Source organism: Tachyglossus aculeatus, chromosome 7, assembly GCF_015852505.1.
Source record: "Tachyglossus aculeatus isolate mTacAcu1 chromosome 7, mTacAcu1.pri, whole genome shotgun sequence".
NCBI lineage: Eukaryota > Metazoa > Chordata > Mammalia > Monotremata > Tachyglossidae > Tachyglossus > Tachyglossus aculeatus.
In genome coordinates, this window is record NC_052072.1 from 41,844,646 (window position 1) to 41,861,984 (window position 17,339).

At 41.2% G+C, this 17,339-nt stretch overlaps 1 protein-coding gene across 1 annotated transcript in view; it reads right to left on the reverse strand.

The window, feature by feature from the left end:
• Positions 1-13,904, reverse strand: part of CLDN16 (claudin 16) — a 35,315-nt gene extending 21,411 nt beyond the window's left edge. The window contains exon 1 of the mRNA XM_038749637.1: positions 13,791-13,904. Within this exon, the coding sequence (XP_038605565.1) occupies positions 13,791-13,904 (114 nt within the window). The remainder of the gene's footprint in view (positions 1-13,790) is intronic.
• Positions 13,905-17,339: the final 3,435 nt, after the last annotated feature.

A 17,339-nucleotide genomic window follows, 5' to 3' on the forward strand; every position in this document is an offset into this window, starting at 1 on the left:
GGCATGACTAAGATTTGTTGAATTCATTTTTTCTACTGAGTCCTTGGCAGAGTAGCCTATGGAAAGAGGACACTTCAGTGCTTTTTGAATATTACAGTAAATATTGCTTCTTCACAGTATGTAGTCAAAATGGATGCAAAAATCTATTAACACAATGTAAAGATTCCCAAATACTTCCTTCTTTCTGAATGCTTCACCTTTGAATTTGCATAACATTCCCATCCAAAAGCATAAACAGAATCTGTTTTCGTTGACAAATTTTGAATCACATCTGTACGTCCCTGTGTATAAATAAGCTTCTGTATATATCAAGACTGTAAGCTCATCTTTAGAATGTAAACTGATTGTATCTATGAGTACACTCCCAAGTACTTAGTATAGTACTCTGCACACATTAAGCACTCGATAAATAATACTGATTGGTTGATCCTATTAGAGAAGCGTTGTGATATAATTTATCCAAGGAATTTCTAAAGCACCTGAGAGTCACTGAAATACACTGCCTTGTCAGAAGCTCCTGGGAGAGCAGTAACATTCTTTCACGGATGCAAACAGCACATTATAATCCTCTGTTCTTGCTCATCAGATACACCCTGTAGCCACGGGTCTACCTTGCCAGTGAGACTCTGAGCTGGCTAGAGGGGATAAAAGGGTTTGGAGAGGAAAGAAATAGCAGCAGAGAGCAGTCAAGAAGTAGCAGTACCTCTCTATAGCCTGCCTTAACCAATCTGCAGAATTTTCATTTCTGGAACTATCACCTAGGGATGAGGATAATAATGATGATGATGATAATGTTGATGATGGCATTTATTAAGTGCTAACCTCTGAGACTGATGCAAGATAAACTAAGTGGATAGAGTCCTTATGCCATATACAGGGCTCATAATTTTAAGAGGCAGGTAGAACAGATATTTTAGCTTCATAGAGAAGCACTGTGGCTCAGTGGAAAGAACCCAGGCTTTGGAGTCAGAGGTCATGGGTTCACATCCCAGCTCCGCCAATTGTCAGCTGTGTGACTCTGAGCAAATCATTTAATTTCTCTTTGTGTCGGTTACCTCATCTGTAAAATGGGGATTGACTGTGAGTCCCCCATGGGACAACCTGATCACCTTGTAACCTCCCCAGCACTTAGAACAGTGCTTTTCACATGGTAACCGCTTAATAAATCCCATCATCATTATTACTATTTCACCATACTAAGCACTGGGAGAGAATGCATGGATGGGAATTGAACACCATCCCTGTCCCTCAGGAAACTCACGTCACTTATAAAACAGAAGCCTTCTCACCATCAGACTCAAGACTTTCCATCAGCTGGGTCTATGTAATTTTCTCTTTTCTCTGCTAACTGAACTCCTCATCTTTCCTCCCAAATCTTTCCCTCCACCTAACTTTGCCATAACAGTTGATGACAATCCCATCCTCCCAGTCTCTGAAGCCCACACCCTTGGTACTAACTCTCTCTCTAAACCACCACCTTTAGTCAGTCATCAATTCCAGTCACTTTTTTTCCTCCTTGGCATGTCCTTCTCCTCTCCATCCATCTAAATGGTCACACCGGAAATAGGCACTTATCATAACCTGACGACTTCTGTATCAGAGAAGCAGCATGGCTCAGTGGAAAGAACATGGTCTTTGGAGTCAGAGGTCATGGGTTCAAATCCTGACTCCAATTGTCAGCTGTGTGACTTGGGGCAAGTCACAACTTCTCTGTGCCTCAGTTACCTCATCTGCAAAATGGGGATTAAGACTGTGAGCCCCATGTGGGACAACCTGATTACCTTGTATCCCCCCAGCACTTAGAACAGTGCTTGGCACATAGTAAGTGCTTAATAAATGCTATTATTATTATTATTATTATTATTATTATTATTATTATTATTATTATTATCAGCCACCTCACTAGCTTCCCTGCTTCCAATCTCTCTTGTGTTCAGTATATACTTCATTCTGCTGCCCAGATCATTTTTTTCTAAAATGTCCTTATGTGCATGTCTTCCTAAATGCCACAAACCTCCAATGATTGCCCATCCCTCTCTGCATCCAGCAGAAACTCTTGACCATTCTACCAGCTTTCTCCCTCCTCTCATTACACCCCAACCTACACTCTTCATTCCACTCAAGCCAACTTATTCACTTTGTCTCACTCATTTCTCACACTCTGGACCTCTTTCTCATGCCCTTTCTCCAGTTTGGAACCCCCACTTTCCACCTCTCTCCTTCAAATCTAGGCACCATAGCTTTCCCCATTTCCAAAAGCCTTCTGAAATTATATCTCCTCTGGGAGGTGTTCCCAAATTCCTAACCTGCTTACCTTCTATCCTTCTTACTGTCTGTTCAGTGTGTCTGCATCACCTAAGTATTTGTATATTCAGAACCTCCCATAGTACTTACGTACATATTTTACAGACCCTGCTACTTAAACACTAATTCATGTACATATCTCCTTCTCTTTTTTCCTCCCAGTTGCCAATTATTTTAGTGTCCTCTGTCTCCTGCTGGATGTATATTACTTGGGGGCTGGGATCATGCCTACTATCTCTGCCATACTCACCCAAGAGCTTAATACAGTGCTTTGCACACAGTAAGTGTTCAATAAATATGATTGATTAACTAATTGCTACACCCCAACTCTTCCCAAGCAAAACCTTCTAATTGTCCCATGTTCTCAACTCTCCTGCCCTGGGTCCATTGATTATGTCCTTGGACATTAGATATTCATTCCTTGGCACTTATGTATATATCTATAAATTATATATTATACTTTATTTATTTATATTAATTTCTCTCTCCCCTCTAGACTGTAGGCTCTTTGTGGGAAAGTAACGTATTAACCAACTCTGTTGTTCTGCGCTCTTTCACACACTTAATCAGTACTTTGCACACAGTAACCACTCAATAAACACCACTGATGATTAATTATGCCTATACCCCTGTCTTGAATCTCCTCCTTCCTCAAATTTGCCAGTCAAACCCCTCCCCTCTGTCAAAGATATCTTGAAAAGTAATTTATTTTAATGTTTACCTCCCCCTGCTAGATTGTATATTCCTTGAGGGCAAGAATATGTCCTCTGATTCTAGTGTAATTTTCCAATTATGCCTGGCATACATTAAACACTCAATAAATAGGATTGATTGATTGGTCAATTGATCTACCAGGAACATTCCCTAACTACCCTTGTACTTTCCTGGCTGTGCCGTCCCATCAGCCATCTCAGAACTCATTTATCTATCTGCTTTCCATTTTTTTGTATTTATCTGAAGTTGTTCATTTTACATTCACTTACACCTATCATATCCATTCTCTCACTCTTCTAAGGTATAGTTCTCCCACACAGAAGTCAGGGATAATCTTTAGTTCTTTTGAATATATCCAGTGTAAGAGTTTGCACACAGAAGGTGTACAATAAATACTGTTGATTGGCATCTAGTTTCAAAGCCTTTCTTCTCTCCTTCCTTTCCTTCCCTATGCTTTAGCATTTAGTAGCAACAATTTAATATACAATAACCCACTTAATTAAAATTAAATACCAATGTAACAAGGCAAGACAGGGAGTAATAACAGAATCAATCTCTAGATTGCAAGGTCAAAATCAGATAGCAGCCCGCTAACACCATGACAGTTTGATGAATTTTACTAAAGTCATGTTTGAATGGGTGAAGCATGTTTTTGTAGAGCATTTTCCTGGCAGATGTCCTTTTGGATTCAAATCTCTGCAGAACAAATTAACCTTATTCATTGGCATTTTTGAACACTTACTTTATGCCAAATAATAATAGTAATAATAATGATTGTGGGTTTTGTTAAGCATTTGATATGTGTCAGGCACTGTACTAAGTTCTGCATGGATATGAGCAAATCAGGTTGGACGTAGTCCCTGTTCCATATGAGGCTCACAGTCTCAATCTCCATTATATAAGGTAACTGAGTCACAGAGAAGTGAAGTGACTTGCCCGAGGTCACAAAGAAGACAAGTGTTGGAGCCGGAATTAGAACCCATGACCTTCTGACTTCAAGGCCTGTGCCCTATCCACTGTACCATGCTGCTTCTCATAACTTCCCTATGATGGTGAAGTTTGCCCTGGGCAGTCTGGAACACTAATTTTGGAGTCGAGAGGCATTTTTATTTTTTGTACTTCTTAAAGGTTTACTTTGTGCCAAGCGCTGTACTAAGCTCTGGGATACATACAAGACAATCAAGATGGACACAGTCCCTTGTCCCATATGGAGCTCATAATCTAAGAAACAGGGAGCATGATTTAATCCACATTTTGCAGGTGAGGAAACTGAGGTATAAAGAAGTTAAAAGACTTTCCCTAGGTCACATAGCAGAAAAGTGGCAGAGCCAGGATTAGAACCCAGGTCTTCTAGCTTCCAGGCATGGCTCTTTCCACAAATAATCATAATTGTGGTACTTGTTAAGTGCCTATTATGTGCCAAGCACTGTTCTAAATAATGGGGTAGATACAAGATAGTCAGGTTGGACAAAAGTCCCTGTCCCACATAGGACTCACAGACTTAATCACCACTTTACAGATGCGGTAACTGAGGCTCAGAGAAGTTAAGTGACTTGCCCAAAGTCACACAGCTGACAATTGGCAGAGCCAGGAATTGAACCAATGACCTCTGACTCCAAAGCCCGTGCTCTTTCCACTGAGCCATGGGTGCTTCAGATGAAGTTCTAGGAATCATGTAGGATGGAACAATCCCAAAGGAATACAAAAACCAAAACATCCCACTTACTCTGAAGGTTTTTCAACCCTTGTTTGACTAATGAGTCAGATACTGCTTGGAACTTGACAGATTCCATACATAACATGCTACCTTCCCTTGCTGGCCCTCTACTTCTGCTGGCACCTCTACAAATAAGAATGTCCTCAACCCACCTCAAGGAGGGAGCAAGAGCACGAAAAGAAGACAATACAAGAAACTGAATGTTGTAATTTACCTGTATCCACATAACCTATCCTTTATAATGTGTCCCATTTCTCCACCTTATCTTATTGTGTGACTAGTAGTAGTAGTAAAAATAAAATAAAATATATAATGGTATTGATTAAGTGCTTACTATGTACCAGTTATTGTACTTAGTGCTGGTAGGTACAAAGTAATATGAATCCAGGCCCTGCATCACATAAATAAGATGGAGAATGGGCATTGAATCCCTATTTTACAGCTGAGGAAACAGACAGAAAAGTTAAGTGACTTGTCCAAGGCCACCTCCGGGCAAGCAGCAGAGCTGGTATTAGAGCCCAGGTCCTCTGCCTCCCAGGGTTATGCTCTTTCCACTCTACCAAGTAGTAGTAGAGATAATGATATTTATTAGGCACTTACTGTGTGCAGAGCTCGGTACTAAATGCTGGGAGAGAATTTACAGATATGCTTTGATTGTTTTGGTCATCTCTTTGGTCTCTCTACTGAAGGTGGGGACCATGTGTTGTTTCTAAATACTTCAAGTACTCTGTAATCTGAGATTGCCATAAAATGCTTGTCAACTGACTGACAAGCCCAAACAAAATCTGAAGATTGAATCTTGGAAGTGGTTGTTTTCTCTGTAAATCAAGATAATTCTTTCTTTCAGTTAGGTGAGTGTAAACAGTATGCTCTCTGGGTTACAGAGGGAGGAAAATCTGTCTCCTATATTCAACCCTGGTTCTCCCCTTAAGTTAGCCTTTGCAACTTGTAATAGTTGTAGTAATGGTATGTATCAAGTGTCTCCTGAGTGCAATGTTCTGTACTAAGTGATAGAGAAAAAGCTTCAGAGAAGCAAAAGAAAATCCCTGCTCAAGAGGATTTTGCAGTCTAAAGGACAATCTTGCAACCTAATGAAAGAACTTCCAGCTGGTGACCTAGATCCCTTTACATCTTAAAACACAGGTGATGTAGGGTGAATTCAGAAAAGCGTGAAGCAATATGGCCTAGCTGATAAGAGCACGGACCTAGAGAACATATCAATCGATCATATTTATTGATCATTTACAGTGTGCAGAGCATTGTACTAAGTGTTGTGGGGCTGAGGAGGAGTGAAAAAAGAGAACAAATCCAAATGCAAGGGCGATGCAGAAGGGAGTGGGAGAAGATGAAATTCATTCATTCATTCATTCATTCAGTCAGTCATATTTATTGAGCACTTACTGTGTTCAGAGCACTGTACTAAGTGCTTGGGAAGTACAAGTTGGCAACATATAGAGACGGTCCCTACCCAACAGCGGGCTCACAGTCTAGAAGGGGGAGACAGACAACAAAACAAAACATATTAACAAAATAAAATAAATAGAATAAATATGTACAAATAAAATAGAGTAATAAATGCATATAAACATATATACAGGTGTTGTGGGGAGGGGAAGGAGGTAAGGCGGGGGGATGGAGAGGGGGAGGAGGGGGAGAGGAAGGAGGGGGCTCAGTCTGGGAAGGCCTCCTGGAGGAGGTGAGTTCTCAGTAGGGTTTTGAAGGGAGGAAGAGGGCTAGTTTGGCGGATGGGCAGAGGGAGGGCATTCCAGGCCAGGGGGATGACGTGGGCCGGGGGTCGACGGCGGGACAGGCGAGAACGAGGCACAGTGAGGAGATGAGCGGCAGAGGAGCGGAGGGTGTGGGCTGGGCTGTAGAAGGAGAGAAGGGAGGTGAGGTAGGAGGGGGTGAGGTGATGGAGAGCCTTGAAGTAGAGGGTGAGGAGTTTTTGCCTGATATGAAATGAGGGCTTAATGAGGAAAGGCTGTTTGGAGATGTGCCTTCAAAAAGACTTTGAAAGTGGGGAGAGTAATTGTCTATCAGATATGAAGAGGGAGAGTGTTCCAGGATGGCAATGGGACATGGGGGAGATATCCGTGTTGAGACAGATGAGATCAAGGTACAATGAGGAAGTTAGCATTAGAGGAGTGAAGTGTGTGTGTGCTGGATGTAGTGGGAGAGCAGTGAGGTGAGGTAGGAAAGGCAAGATGATTGAATGCTTTTAAGATGATGGTAAGGAGTTTCTGTTTGAACCTGGATTCTAATCCCAGCTCTGCCACTTGCCTGCTGTGTAACCTTTGGTAAGTCGCTTAACTTCTCTGTTCCTCAGCTGTCTCATCTGCAAAATGGGGATTAAGACTGAAACACCTATGAGGGACAGGGACTGTGTCCACCCTGATTATCAGTGTCTTAGTACTATGCTTACCACATAGTAACAGTTTAACAAATACCATCAAAAAAAGCAGGGTTGCCTAGTGGAAAGAGCACAGGGCTTGGAGTAAGGAGGCCCGGGTCTAATTTCAGTCCCACCACTTGCTTACTGTGTGACCTTGGGCAAGTCACTTGCCTTCTCTGTGCCTCCGTTTCTTCATCTGTAAAATGGGAATTAAGCAGCTCTTCTCCCTCATCCTTAGGCTATGGGCCCCATGTGGGAGAGGAAAGGAATTTGATTATCCTTTATCTATCCCAATGCTTAGTACACAGTGAGTACTTAACAAACACTACAATTAAATTAAATTAATATTAAGATAGCTGTATATGATTTGCCCTACCTTGTAGACCAGAGTGATGAATCAGCTAGTGGTAGGCTTCAACACAGGGAGACTTTCTCCCCCAGGTCTTCTGTCAGCCAGTCTTCCTCCCTATCACCAATGGGGATGTTTTGTAGTCAAAAGGAATGTGTCTGTTGTATTTTTATATTGTACTCTCCCAAGTGCTTAGTTACAATGCTATGAACACAGTAAGCGCTCAATGAAAACAATTGATAGGTAAATAAGAAAAGGTAGACTGTAGAGAGGAGACTTGTTGGTTTACCTTTTCTCCTAGTATAAAGAAGATTTCATATCCCTGGGCTGGATACCAAAACTCTTTCATGAGCCGAGAAACCAGCTATAGTGGGGTTTTCTTAAGTTCTAGTGAAGCTAATTAATAAAGCTAATTAATTATTATTAATGAATAATTAACGAAATGAAGCTAACTAATTTCTAGACTGTGAACACACTGTTGGGTAAGGATTGTCTCTATTTATTGCTGAATTGTACTTTCCAAGCAATTAGTACACTGTTATGCACACAGTAAGCACTCAATAAATACAATTGAATGAATGAATGAATTTTTAGGCATCTCATTCATTCATTCATTCATTCATTTTATTTATTGAGTGCTTACTTTGTGCACAGCACTTTACTAAGTGCTTACAACTCTGTCCCCAGAAAAGCTGGAGCTTCCTACTCAGGAGTCATGAAGATAACATGTTTACTGGCTATGCATAAGCTGTGTCTACTTAACACCAAATTAATGTTTGGGAAAGTAATAAACATATGCTTACAAGGCATAGACAACAGTGTTTTCACAAAGGAACCAGATCCATCCTTTAATCAAAGGCTTTGTTTTAAATACATCAAATTGAGGGAAATTCTCCAACCCAAATAGTGTGAATCTTCACATGTAAAGGATGATTTAGAACAGTGCTTTGCACATAGTAAGTGCTTAATAAATGCCATTATTATTATTATTATGAATGACCTAACAGATGACAAACACAAAAGCCCAGGACTCTCTCTGGGGTTAAAGATAAATGTTTTAAGTCAGAGGATCCTGGTATTGAAATCAGTCAATCCATCAATCAATAGTATTTATTGAATACTTACTATGTGCAGAGCATTATATTGTATGCTTGGGAGAGTATAATGCAACAGAATTATCACTCACATTCCCTATCCACAATGAGCTTACAATCTAGAGAAACTGTCTGAAACTAAGCTTCCATCCATACACAGCAGGCTCACATCCCGTCTCATCTGTAAACTCATCATCTAGACTGTAAACTCACTGTGGGGAGGGATTGTAATCATGTCTACCAAATCTGTGACACTGTAATAATAATAATAATAATAATAATAATAATAATAATGGCATTTGTTAAGCGCTTACTATGTGCTGAGCACTGTTCTAAGCGCTGGGGGAGATACAAGGTAATCAGGTTGTCCCACGTCCCAGTCTTAATCCCCATTTTACAGATGAGGTAACTGAGGCACAGAGAAGTCAAGAAACTTGCCCAAAGTCACACACCTGATCAGTGGCAGAGCCAGGATTAGAACCCATTACCTCTGGCTCGCAGGCCCGTGCTCTTTCCACTAAGCCATGCTGCTTCTCTGTACTGTACTCTCCCAAGCACTTAGTGCAGTGCTCTACACACTGTAAAGTGCTCAATAAATATGACTAATTGATCAATATGATTGATTTCCTCTCGGTTCTGGATGAGGAGAAGGAAAATGTTTGGGCTCAAACAAGATGGTTTACAAACCATCTTATCTTGGATTTCCTCTCAATCTGGAGACAAGCAATAGGAGAAAGAAAATGTTCGGGATCAAGCAATATGGTCCCAAATGAGGAAAGACAGGTGTGATAGAACTCATTCCTCCATGCCAATCTGAATCACCACAGTCCAGCAGTAAAATTTCCTTTTGGCTCTGGGAAGATTAGACCTCGTGGAGTAATGGAAATTTTGATGAAAGTCAAGCATTAAATCCTTACCTAAAGTCCAAAACAGTAACTCAAGAGCCCCTAAACTGAGAAGGAAAAGACAGCTCCCTCCAGCAGGATGGAAAATAAGGCTGAGGAAATAGAACTCTGAACTTTGTTTAGTAGTTTGTTTCAGACATTTCTTTCACTGATGATTTGCATTTAATAGTAAGGGAGTCTTCCACTGCTCTGCAGCGATGTAATTTATTAGACTAAAAGTTGTGTGTCACTCCTTCCTCTATATGCAGCCGATGGTGCAAAAGTATCAAATCTTACATAGGGCATGGTTGTTGTCAAAAGAGGGGTCATATTGTCACAACTGTCCTCCTTCAACCTTTGTCAGTGCATTTATGGTATCTTGAGGGTAATAATAATTGTAATAATAATGAGTGTGGCATTTGTTAAGCACTTAATAAATGCCATTATTATTATTATTATTATTATTATTACTATGTGCCATGTACTGTATTAAGCACTGGAGTAGATACAAGATAATCAGCTTGAAAACAGTCCCTGTCTCACATGGGGCTTGCAGCCTAAAGTGGGAGGAAGAACATGTTTTGAATCCCTATTGTACAGATACTTGCCTCTCCAAATAGACTGAAAGCTCCTTGAGGGCAGGAATCATATATACCAACACTATTGTATTATACTTTCCCAAGTGTTTTAGTACAGTACTCTGGACACAGTAAGTGCTCAATAAATATCACTGATTGATTGTTTGATCTACTATTATATTGTACTCTCCCAAGCACTTGGAATGGAGTGCTGCATACCATAAGCTCTCCATAAATACAACCAATTGATTGATAATTGATTGATTAAATAATAATGAATAACGGTGGTTAAATGAAACATAATTATTAATAATAGCACTTGTCCTATCCTTTTTGATTACTGCATTAGTCTTCTTACTAACCTCCCTGCCTCATGTTTCTCCCCACTCCAGTCCATACTTCACTCTGTGGCCCAGATCATTTTTCTAAAAAAGAACATTCAGTCCATGTTTCCGTTCTACTCAAGAACCTCCAGGGGTTGACCATCCACCTCCATATCAAACAGAAAGTCCTTATCATTGACTTTAAAGCATTCAATCACCTCATCCTTGCTGATTCCCTGATGTAACTTAGGCTGCACACTTCACTCCTCTACGCACTCTACCTCGATCTCATCTATCTTGCTGCTGACTCCGCGCCCACGTCCTACCTCTGGTCTGAAACTCCTTCTCCCTTCATATCTGACAGACCATCACTCTTCCCACTTTCAAAGCTTATTAGAATCACATCGCCTCCAAGAGGCCTCCCAGACTAAGCCCTCATTTTCTCTACTCCCTCTCCCTTCTGCATCCCCCTTACATTTGGATTTGCACCCTTTATTCACCCTCCCCTCACCCCCACAACACTTATGTACATATCCTAATTTACTTATTTATATTAATGACCATCTCCCTCTATTTACTATAAGCTCCTTGGGGGTGGGAGATGTGTCTACCAACTCTGTTATATTCTACTGTTATATTCTACTCTCTCTAATGTTTAGTACAGTGCTTTGCACACACTAAGTGGTTAATAAATACCATTAATCATTTGACTGATTGATTGATCGAATCCCATTTCAAGGAGCAACACAGAGCAGGCCAGATTTCAGATCTGGCCAGCTCTTTAAACACCCGTTGGGGTAACTCAGAGGGAGTAAGACTTGCCCCAGTCCCGTGGATAGTCCCCAAACAGGAAGTTGCTTACATCCCAGGGTCATTTAGGACCTAGACAAAATCCCAAAGGCCGTTTCAGTCAACTTCAAAAGTCCCTGTTGGTCCCAGGAGTCCCCAAACTGCTTAGGGGTTCAGATATGTCAATGGGGTTTTCTGACAGCAGGGCCAGACCTAGCCTGTTAGAACTACTCTAATGCAGTTATGGGACAAAAAGTGCCAGTGTCAGCATCTTGTCAGGCTATGCTCCCTGATTTAAGCCATGTTTATACAGCATCCTTCTTCTAAACAGCACAGAGAGCTTTTATAGACATTTGTTGCATTAACCTTGGCCTAATGCTCATGTAAAGTGGCTAGTCTTATTTGTCCTATTGTGGGGAAGGAGAATAAGTGAGAGTTACAGGACTCCCTCAGTGATTTACTGGAGGAGCTTGGAATAAAGCCTAAGATTCTTGTTACCTTTGCCAAGTATGCCACTTTCTTGTTGTAACCTGCACCTGCAAGTCTCATTAGCTTGAAGGTGTAGAGCTCTTTTCCCATACTGAAACTTTGGAACTAGCTACTTGTCTATTTGCCCAAGGTGAGTAATAAAGAATGTCCTATTTCCTTCATTTTCCCCCTGTGTTCTTCTGTGGGGTCACGCATTTGTGTGGACTTGTACGCTTTGCGCACTATTTACCCTCCTGCATTTACATTTTAAACTTTCCATCAGTAAGATTTAACTTGCTTTTACTACATTATCTTGTTAATGTACTAATGGAATTGTTTTAAGCAAGTTTGTCTTCAGCTAAGCTTAGACACAATCAGTTGATCAATCATATTTACAGAGCGTTTACTGTGTATAAAGCACTGTCCTATGCATTTGGGAGAGTACGGTCTAAGCGGTTGGTGGACTTGTTCCCTATCCACGAGGAGCAAATAAATTTTAATCAAAAAGTTTAGCTATGAAATTGAAAGTTTTTATATAACTGATACATAGTCCAGCAGATTATTTTCAACCAAGGCTCGTGCTTGATGCTCCAAGTTAAAGGGAATTCAAATATATGCATATATATGTATATATAGGCATTTTCTTCTTCTTTGGCCCTGGAAACTAACTGATTAAACCCTGATTCAAACGCATCTCAATACTACTTATAGTACTTGGTGAAATTATTACTGGGTTTTCACTCTGAAGGCTAAGCTCTTATAGAAAGAGGTATCATCTAATCATTCTCCAGTACATGGGCCAAGTTCTCTCCATGCATGGTATTTCTATAAGATAGAAAACTAAAAATGAAACAGAAAGGGATAAAATTAAAAAAAAAACAGAAAATGATTATGAAATGTAATTAAAAGATGAGAAAAAATATGCAGCATTGAACTGAGTTGTTCAATGATCCAAGATGGGGAAAAATGCATAAACCTGCAATTCTTTTCACTTTTTTTTTCTTTGAGAGTTGGTTGCAAAGAATATAGAGGATAAACAAACTCTGCCTGAGTTGTCACTTGCTGTCCCCATGGAAGTTTTCCTACAGTGCTTGGTAGGCACAAGGTTCTGTTTAGTGCAGCCTACACTGTTAGAGACAGTTCCTATTCTAATAATAATAATTATTATTATGGTATTTGTTAAGCACTTTCTATATGTCAAGCACTGTTCTAAGTACTGTGATAGATTCAAGGTAATCAGGTTGTCTCATGTGGGACTCACAGTTTTAATCCCCATTTTACAGATGAGGTAACTAAGGCACAGAGAAGTTAAGTGGCTTGCCCAAGGTCACACAGAAGACAAGTGACAGAACCAGAATTATAACCCACATCCTCTGACTCCCAAGCCTGTGCCCTTTCCACTAAGCCACACTACTTTTAAAAAGCACACTTTTCACTGTTCCTGAAGCAACTTGGGAGTTTTCAAGATCCAGTACAACTTTGTAGTATACTTTCCATTTGATAATGCTCCTACCAATAAAATAATAATGACAGTCATATTTACTAAGCTCATTATGGGCAGGGAATGTGTCTGCTAAATATGTTGTATTCTCCTAAGCACTTAGTACAGTACTCTGCACACAGTGCTCAATAAATACCATCGATTGATTGATTGATTAAGCAATTATATGTGCCAAACTCAGTGCTAAACACTGGGGTAGATATAATACAATCAAAATCAGACAGAGTCTTTGCCCTACATGGGGCTCACAGTTTAAATGGGAGGGGAAATAGGCACTTAATCCCCAGTTTACAGATGAGGAAATAGATCGCACAGCAGGCAAAAACAGAGCCAGGGTTAGTAAAAAAGAAAAAGTTTAGCAAACTCTAATGTGACCCCCACGAATACAGTGACAAGACTGGTGGCCCAGAGCAGCTGTCCCTTAAAGGAAGGCATTGCTTAACCCCGATCTGGGATCAGCCTCCTGGTCTGTGTTAGAAAATCTAAGAACTTTCACTCTGATTTTGAGCATGTCCCGGGGGACAATTTGTTGCTTTCAGGGTCCTCGCAACATAGGTTATCCCACTATTCTCAGACTGGCATTGAAACACGAAGCTAACAGTAAGAGAAAGAGGGAATTTATAAAGCCCTCCTTTATTCGGAGTTGGCAGGATGGAAAGATGTAGCCCCTTTCTTACCTCCAGTGAGTCGTCAGCATTCACCATCCAACAGTCAGTCCAGGTGGCCACTACTAAAAACCCAGCTGAGAAAAATGCCAAAAAGCAACTAGCATATTGGAGAAAATCCTTCATGCTGGCTGTTGACCAGTCTCTCCAAGAGGAGCATATGAGCAACACAATCCAGCTCTGGGTCCAAGGAGCCCAGATAATCCCAGCAATTGTCAGTGTTTCAGCAGTCAGGAGATGTGTGAATTGGAATATTTCATTTTCCCTCCCAACTACCACATGAATCTTAAGGTTGCTGTAAGAACTATTCACGCTGGCTGAAACCAACAGAGAGGTCTAAGAGGTCATTCGTCTAAGCAACCAACAGCCAATCAAGAAGCCAGTTAAAAAAACTCATTAGGGTTTGGTTTGAGAATGAAAAGGCACTCCAAATGATCATACAGCATACCTGGGGAGCAGGCTAATAACCCACCTGGAGGAGGACCACTAGAGCTAAGAGCTTGGAGATGAAGGAGGCACCCTCCAAATTGCAGAGTATAAACTGAACCGCATACGTCTTCAGAGTTGTTCTCTCCTTTAGTCAGGGGATTTCATGGTTAGTACTTTTCACGCAGGAAGTACTCAATAAATACAGTTGAATGAATGAATGAATGAATGAATGAGTGGTTGGCTGAGCACAATTCTGTTATTTAGGACTATCAGGAAGCACCAGAAATGGACAATGTCTACATCTTCAGTGGAAACTGTGCTGAACAAATCTTGAGGTGTTTCTCCCTACGTGAAATGTACTTTTGTGTCTGCCATTCCCTCCAGATAAAAAGCTCCTTGCGAGCAGGGATTGTGTCTAGTAACAATATTGTACTCTCTCAAGCATTTCCTTCATTCATTATTCAATTGTATTTATTAAGCACTTACTATGTGCAGAGCACTGTACTAAGCACTTGGGAAGTACGAATTGGTAACATATAGAGATGGTCCCTACCCAACAATGGGCTCACAGTCTAGAAGGGGGAGACAGACAACAAAACAAAACAAGTAGACATGTGTCAATACCATCAGAATAAATAGAGTTATAGCTATATACACATCATTAATAAAATATAGTACTATGCACAAAAAATAGAGTAATAAATTTGTACAAATATATACAAGTGCAGTGGGGAGGGGAAGGGGGTAGGGCAAAGGGAAAGAGGAGAGGTAATGGGGAGGGGAGGAGGAGGAGGAGAGGAAAAAAGGGGGGGGTCAGTCTGGGAAGGCCTCCTGGAGGAGGTGAGCTCTCAGTAGGGCTTAAAAGGGAGGAAGAGAGTTAGTTTGGCGATGTGTGGATGGAGGGCATTCCAGGCCAGATGAAGAACTTGGGCCAGGGGTCGACAGCAGGGCAGGAGAGAACGAGGCACAGTGAGGAGGTTAGTGACAGAGAAGTGGAGTGTGTGGGCTGGGCTGTAGAAGGAGAGAAGGGATTTGAGGTAGGAGGGGGTGAGGTGATGGAAAGCTTTGAAGCTGAAAGTGGGGAGTTTTTGCTTGATTCGAAGGTTGACAGGCAACCACTGGAGACTTTTGAGGAGGGGAGTGACATGCCCAGAGCATTTCTGTACAAAGATAATCCAGGTAGCTGAGTGAAGTATAGACGCAGGGAGAGACAGAAGGATGAGAGATCGGAAAGGAGGTTGATGCAGTAATCCTTTCAGGTTAGGATGAGAGATTGAACCAGCAAGGCAGCAGTTAAATAATAATAATAATGATGACATTTATTAAGTACTTACTATGTGCAAAGCACTGTTCTAAGTGCTGGAGAGGTTACAAGGTGATGAGGTTGCCCCACAGGGGCCTCATAGTCTTAATCCCCATTTTACAGATGAGGTACCTGAGGCACAGAGAAGTGAAGTGACTTGCCCAAAGTCACACAGCTGACAATTGGCGGAGCTGGAGTTTGAACCCATGACCTCTGACTCCAAAGCCCGTGCTCTTTCCACTGAGCCACGCTGTTTCCAGCAAGGTAACATTTAGTATAGTGCTCTGCACAGAGTAAGTGCTCAACAGATATGATTGGTTGATAGGTGTTGCATTCCAAAGGCATCAGCAGGGACACTTGGACTCCACCAACAGTATGTAGAGGATGGGGTGGTAGGCATGTATGCTGGAAAAGGAGGGCTTTAAGGGGTTTTTGGCAGAAGGGAAGAGAAGCAAAATTGTAGAGATCATAGATCCATTCAAGGAAGCACAATAAAATCAGAAGTGCAGGAAATGAAGGGCAATGAGTAGAGAGTTGGGATAGAGCAGAGGATGGGAGTGAAGGGTGTGGGAGAACATTAACACTTATTAAACGCTCATCAAATGGAACATTACCAAATTTACTGAAGTCATGGACCCTTATCTTCAGGGAGCAGTCAAGGGTATGAAGAGGAATATATACAGAAGAGCAAATTTGTGAAAGAAGTTTCAGAATAAATAAAACATAGTGCCAATTCCAAGAATAGAGCTGCTTTTTAGCTAAGTGAAAGGAAGATTGATTTGTTAGTTGCTGCCTGTGCAGCATGAAGGAAATAAAGGCAAAGGAAACAGAGGCAAAAGAAAGGGTGATCAAAGTTAGAGAATAGCCAAAGCAGACATCAGCAGGTCATGGATATGGGGATATTAAGGAAAGGGAAAAATTGGATGATATTTTTAAAAAGGAGAGTAAAGTTATGAAAGGTCATGGAATGGAGGTCTATCATTCATTCATTCATTCATTCATTCATTCATTCATTCGTATTACTGAGCACTTACTTTATGCAGAGCACTGTACTGTTTGGAAAGCACAAGTCAGCAACATATAGAGACAGTCCCTACTCACCTAGAAACTGAAGCCATTGTTACTGATGAAGGATACATTTTTATCTCTGTTTAAAGATGGGCTGGAATGCCCTCCACAGGAAGAGCCCTGCTCCTACCTTCAGGATTCAATCATGTCCGCCAACAAGTACATATCGAGTTGAAACAAGGAGGAGAAGGTGAAAATAGCATCGAGGTCTGAAAGCAACAGACACGGTAGCGTAACAAGGGTCAGACTTTGTCTATGTACAATGTGGTCGAGACCATGCATTCCTCAGTGGCCTTCAGAGTTACATGTACTTCATTGGGTGAATCTCACCATCACTGGTGTCTTCTTTGAGAAGGAAGGATAACTATAAATGTGGTATTTGAGGTACATTTGAGTAGTCCAGAACAGTCTGAGCAAGACAGGGGAATATGGGCCACGGATCCCAACTCATGTCCAGGTAAAGGCAACCTTAGTTTTGGGTTGTTGAGGATTGGGGGAGAGGGAAGAATCATGTATGCATAATAACCCTTGACAGCTCCTGGAACCATCAAAGGACTAGACCCAGATGCCCCTCATCCCACCATGTGGACAGAAGTTAGAGGGGGGTAGGGGAAAGAGGGAGAACTCTGCTTCCTTCAATCAATCAATCAATGCTATTTAGTGAGCAATTACTGTGTGCAGAGCACTGTACTAAACACATAGGAGAGTACGATATAACAGTTCGTAGACATGTTCCCAGCCCACAACGAGTTTACAGTCTA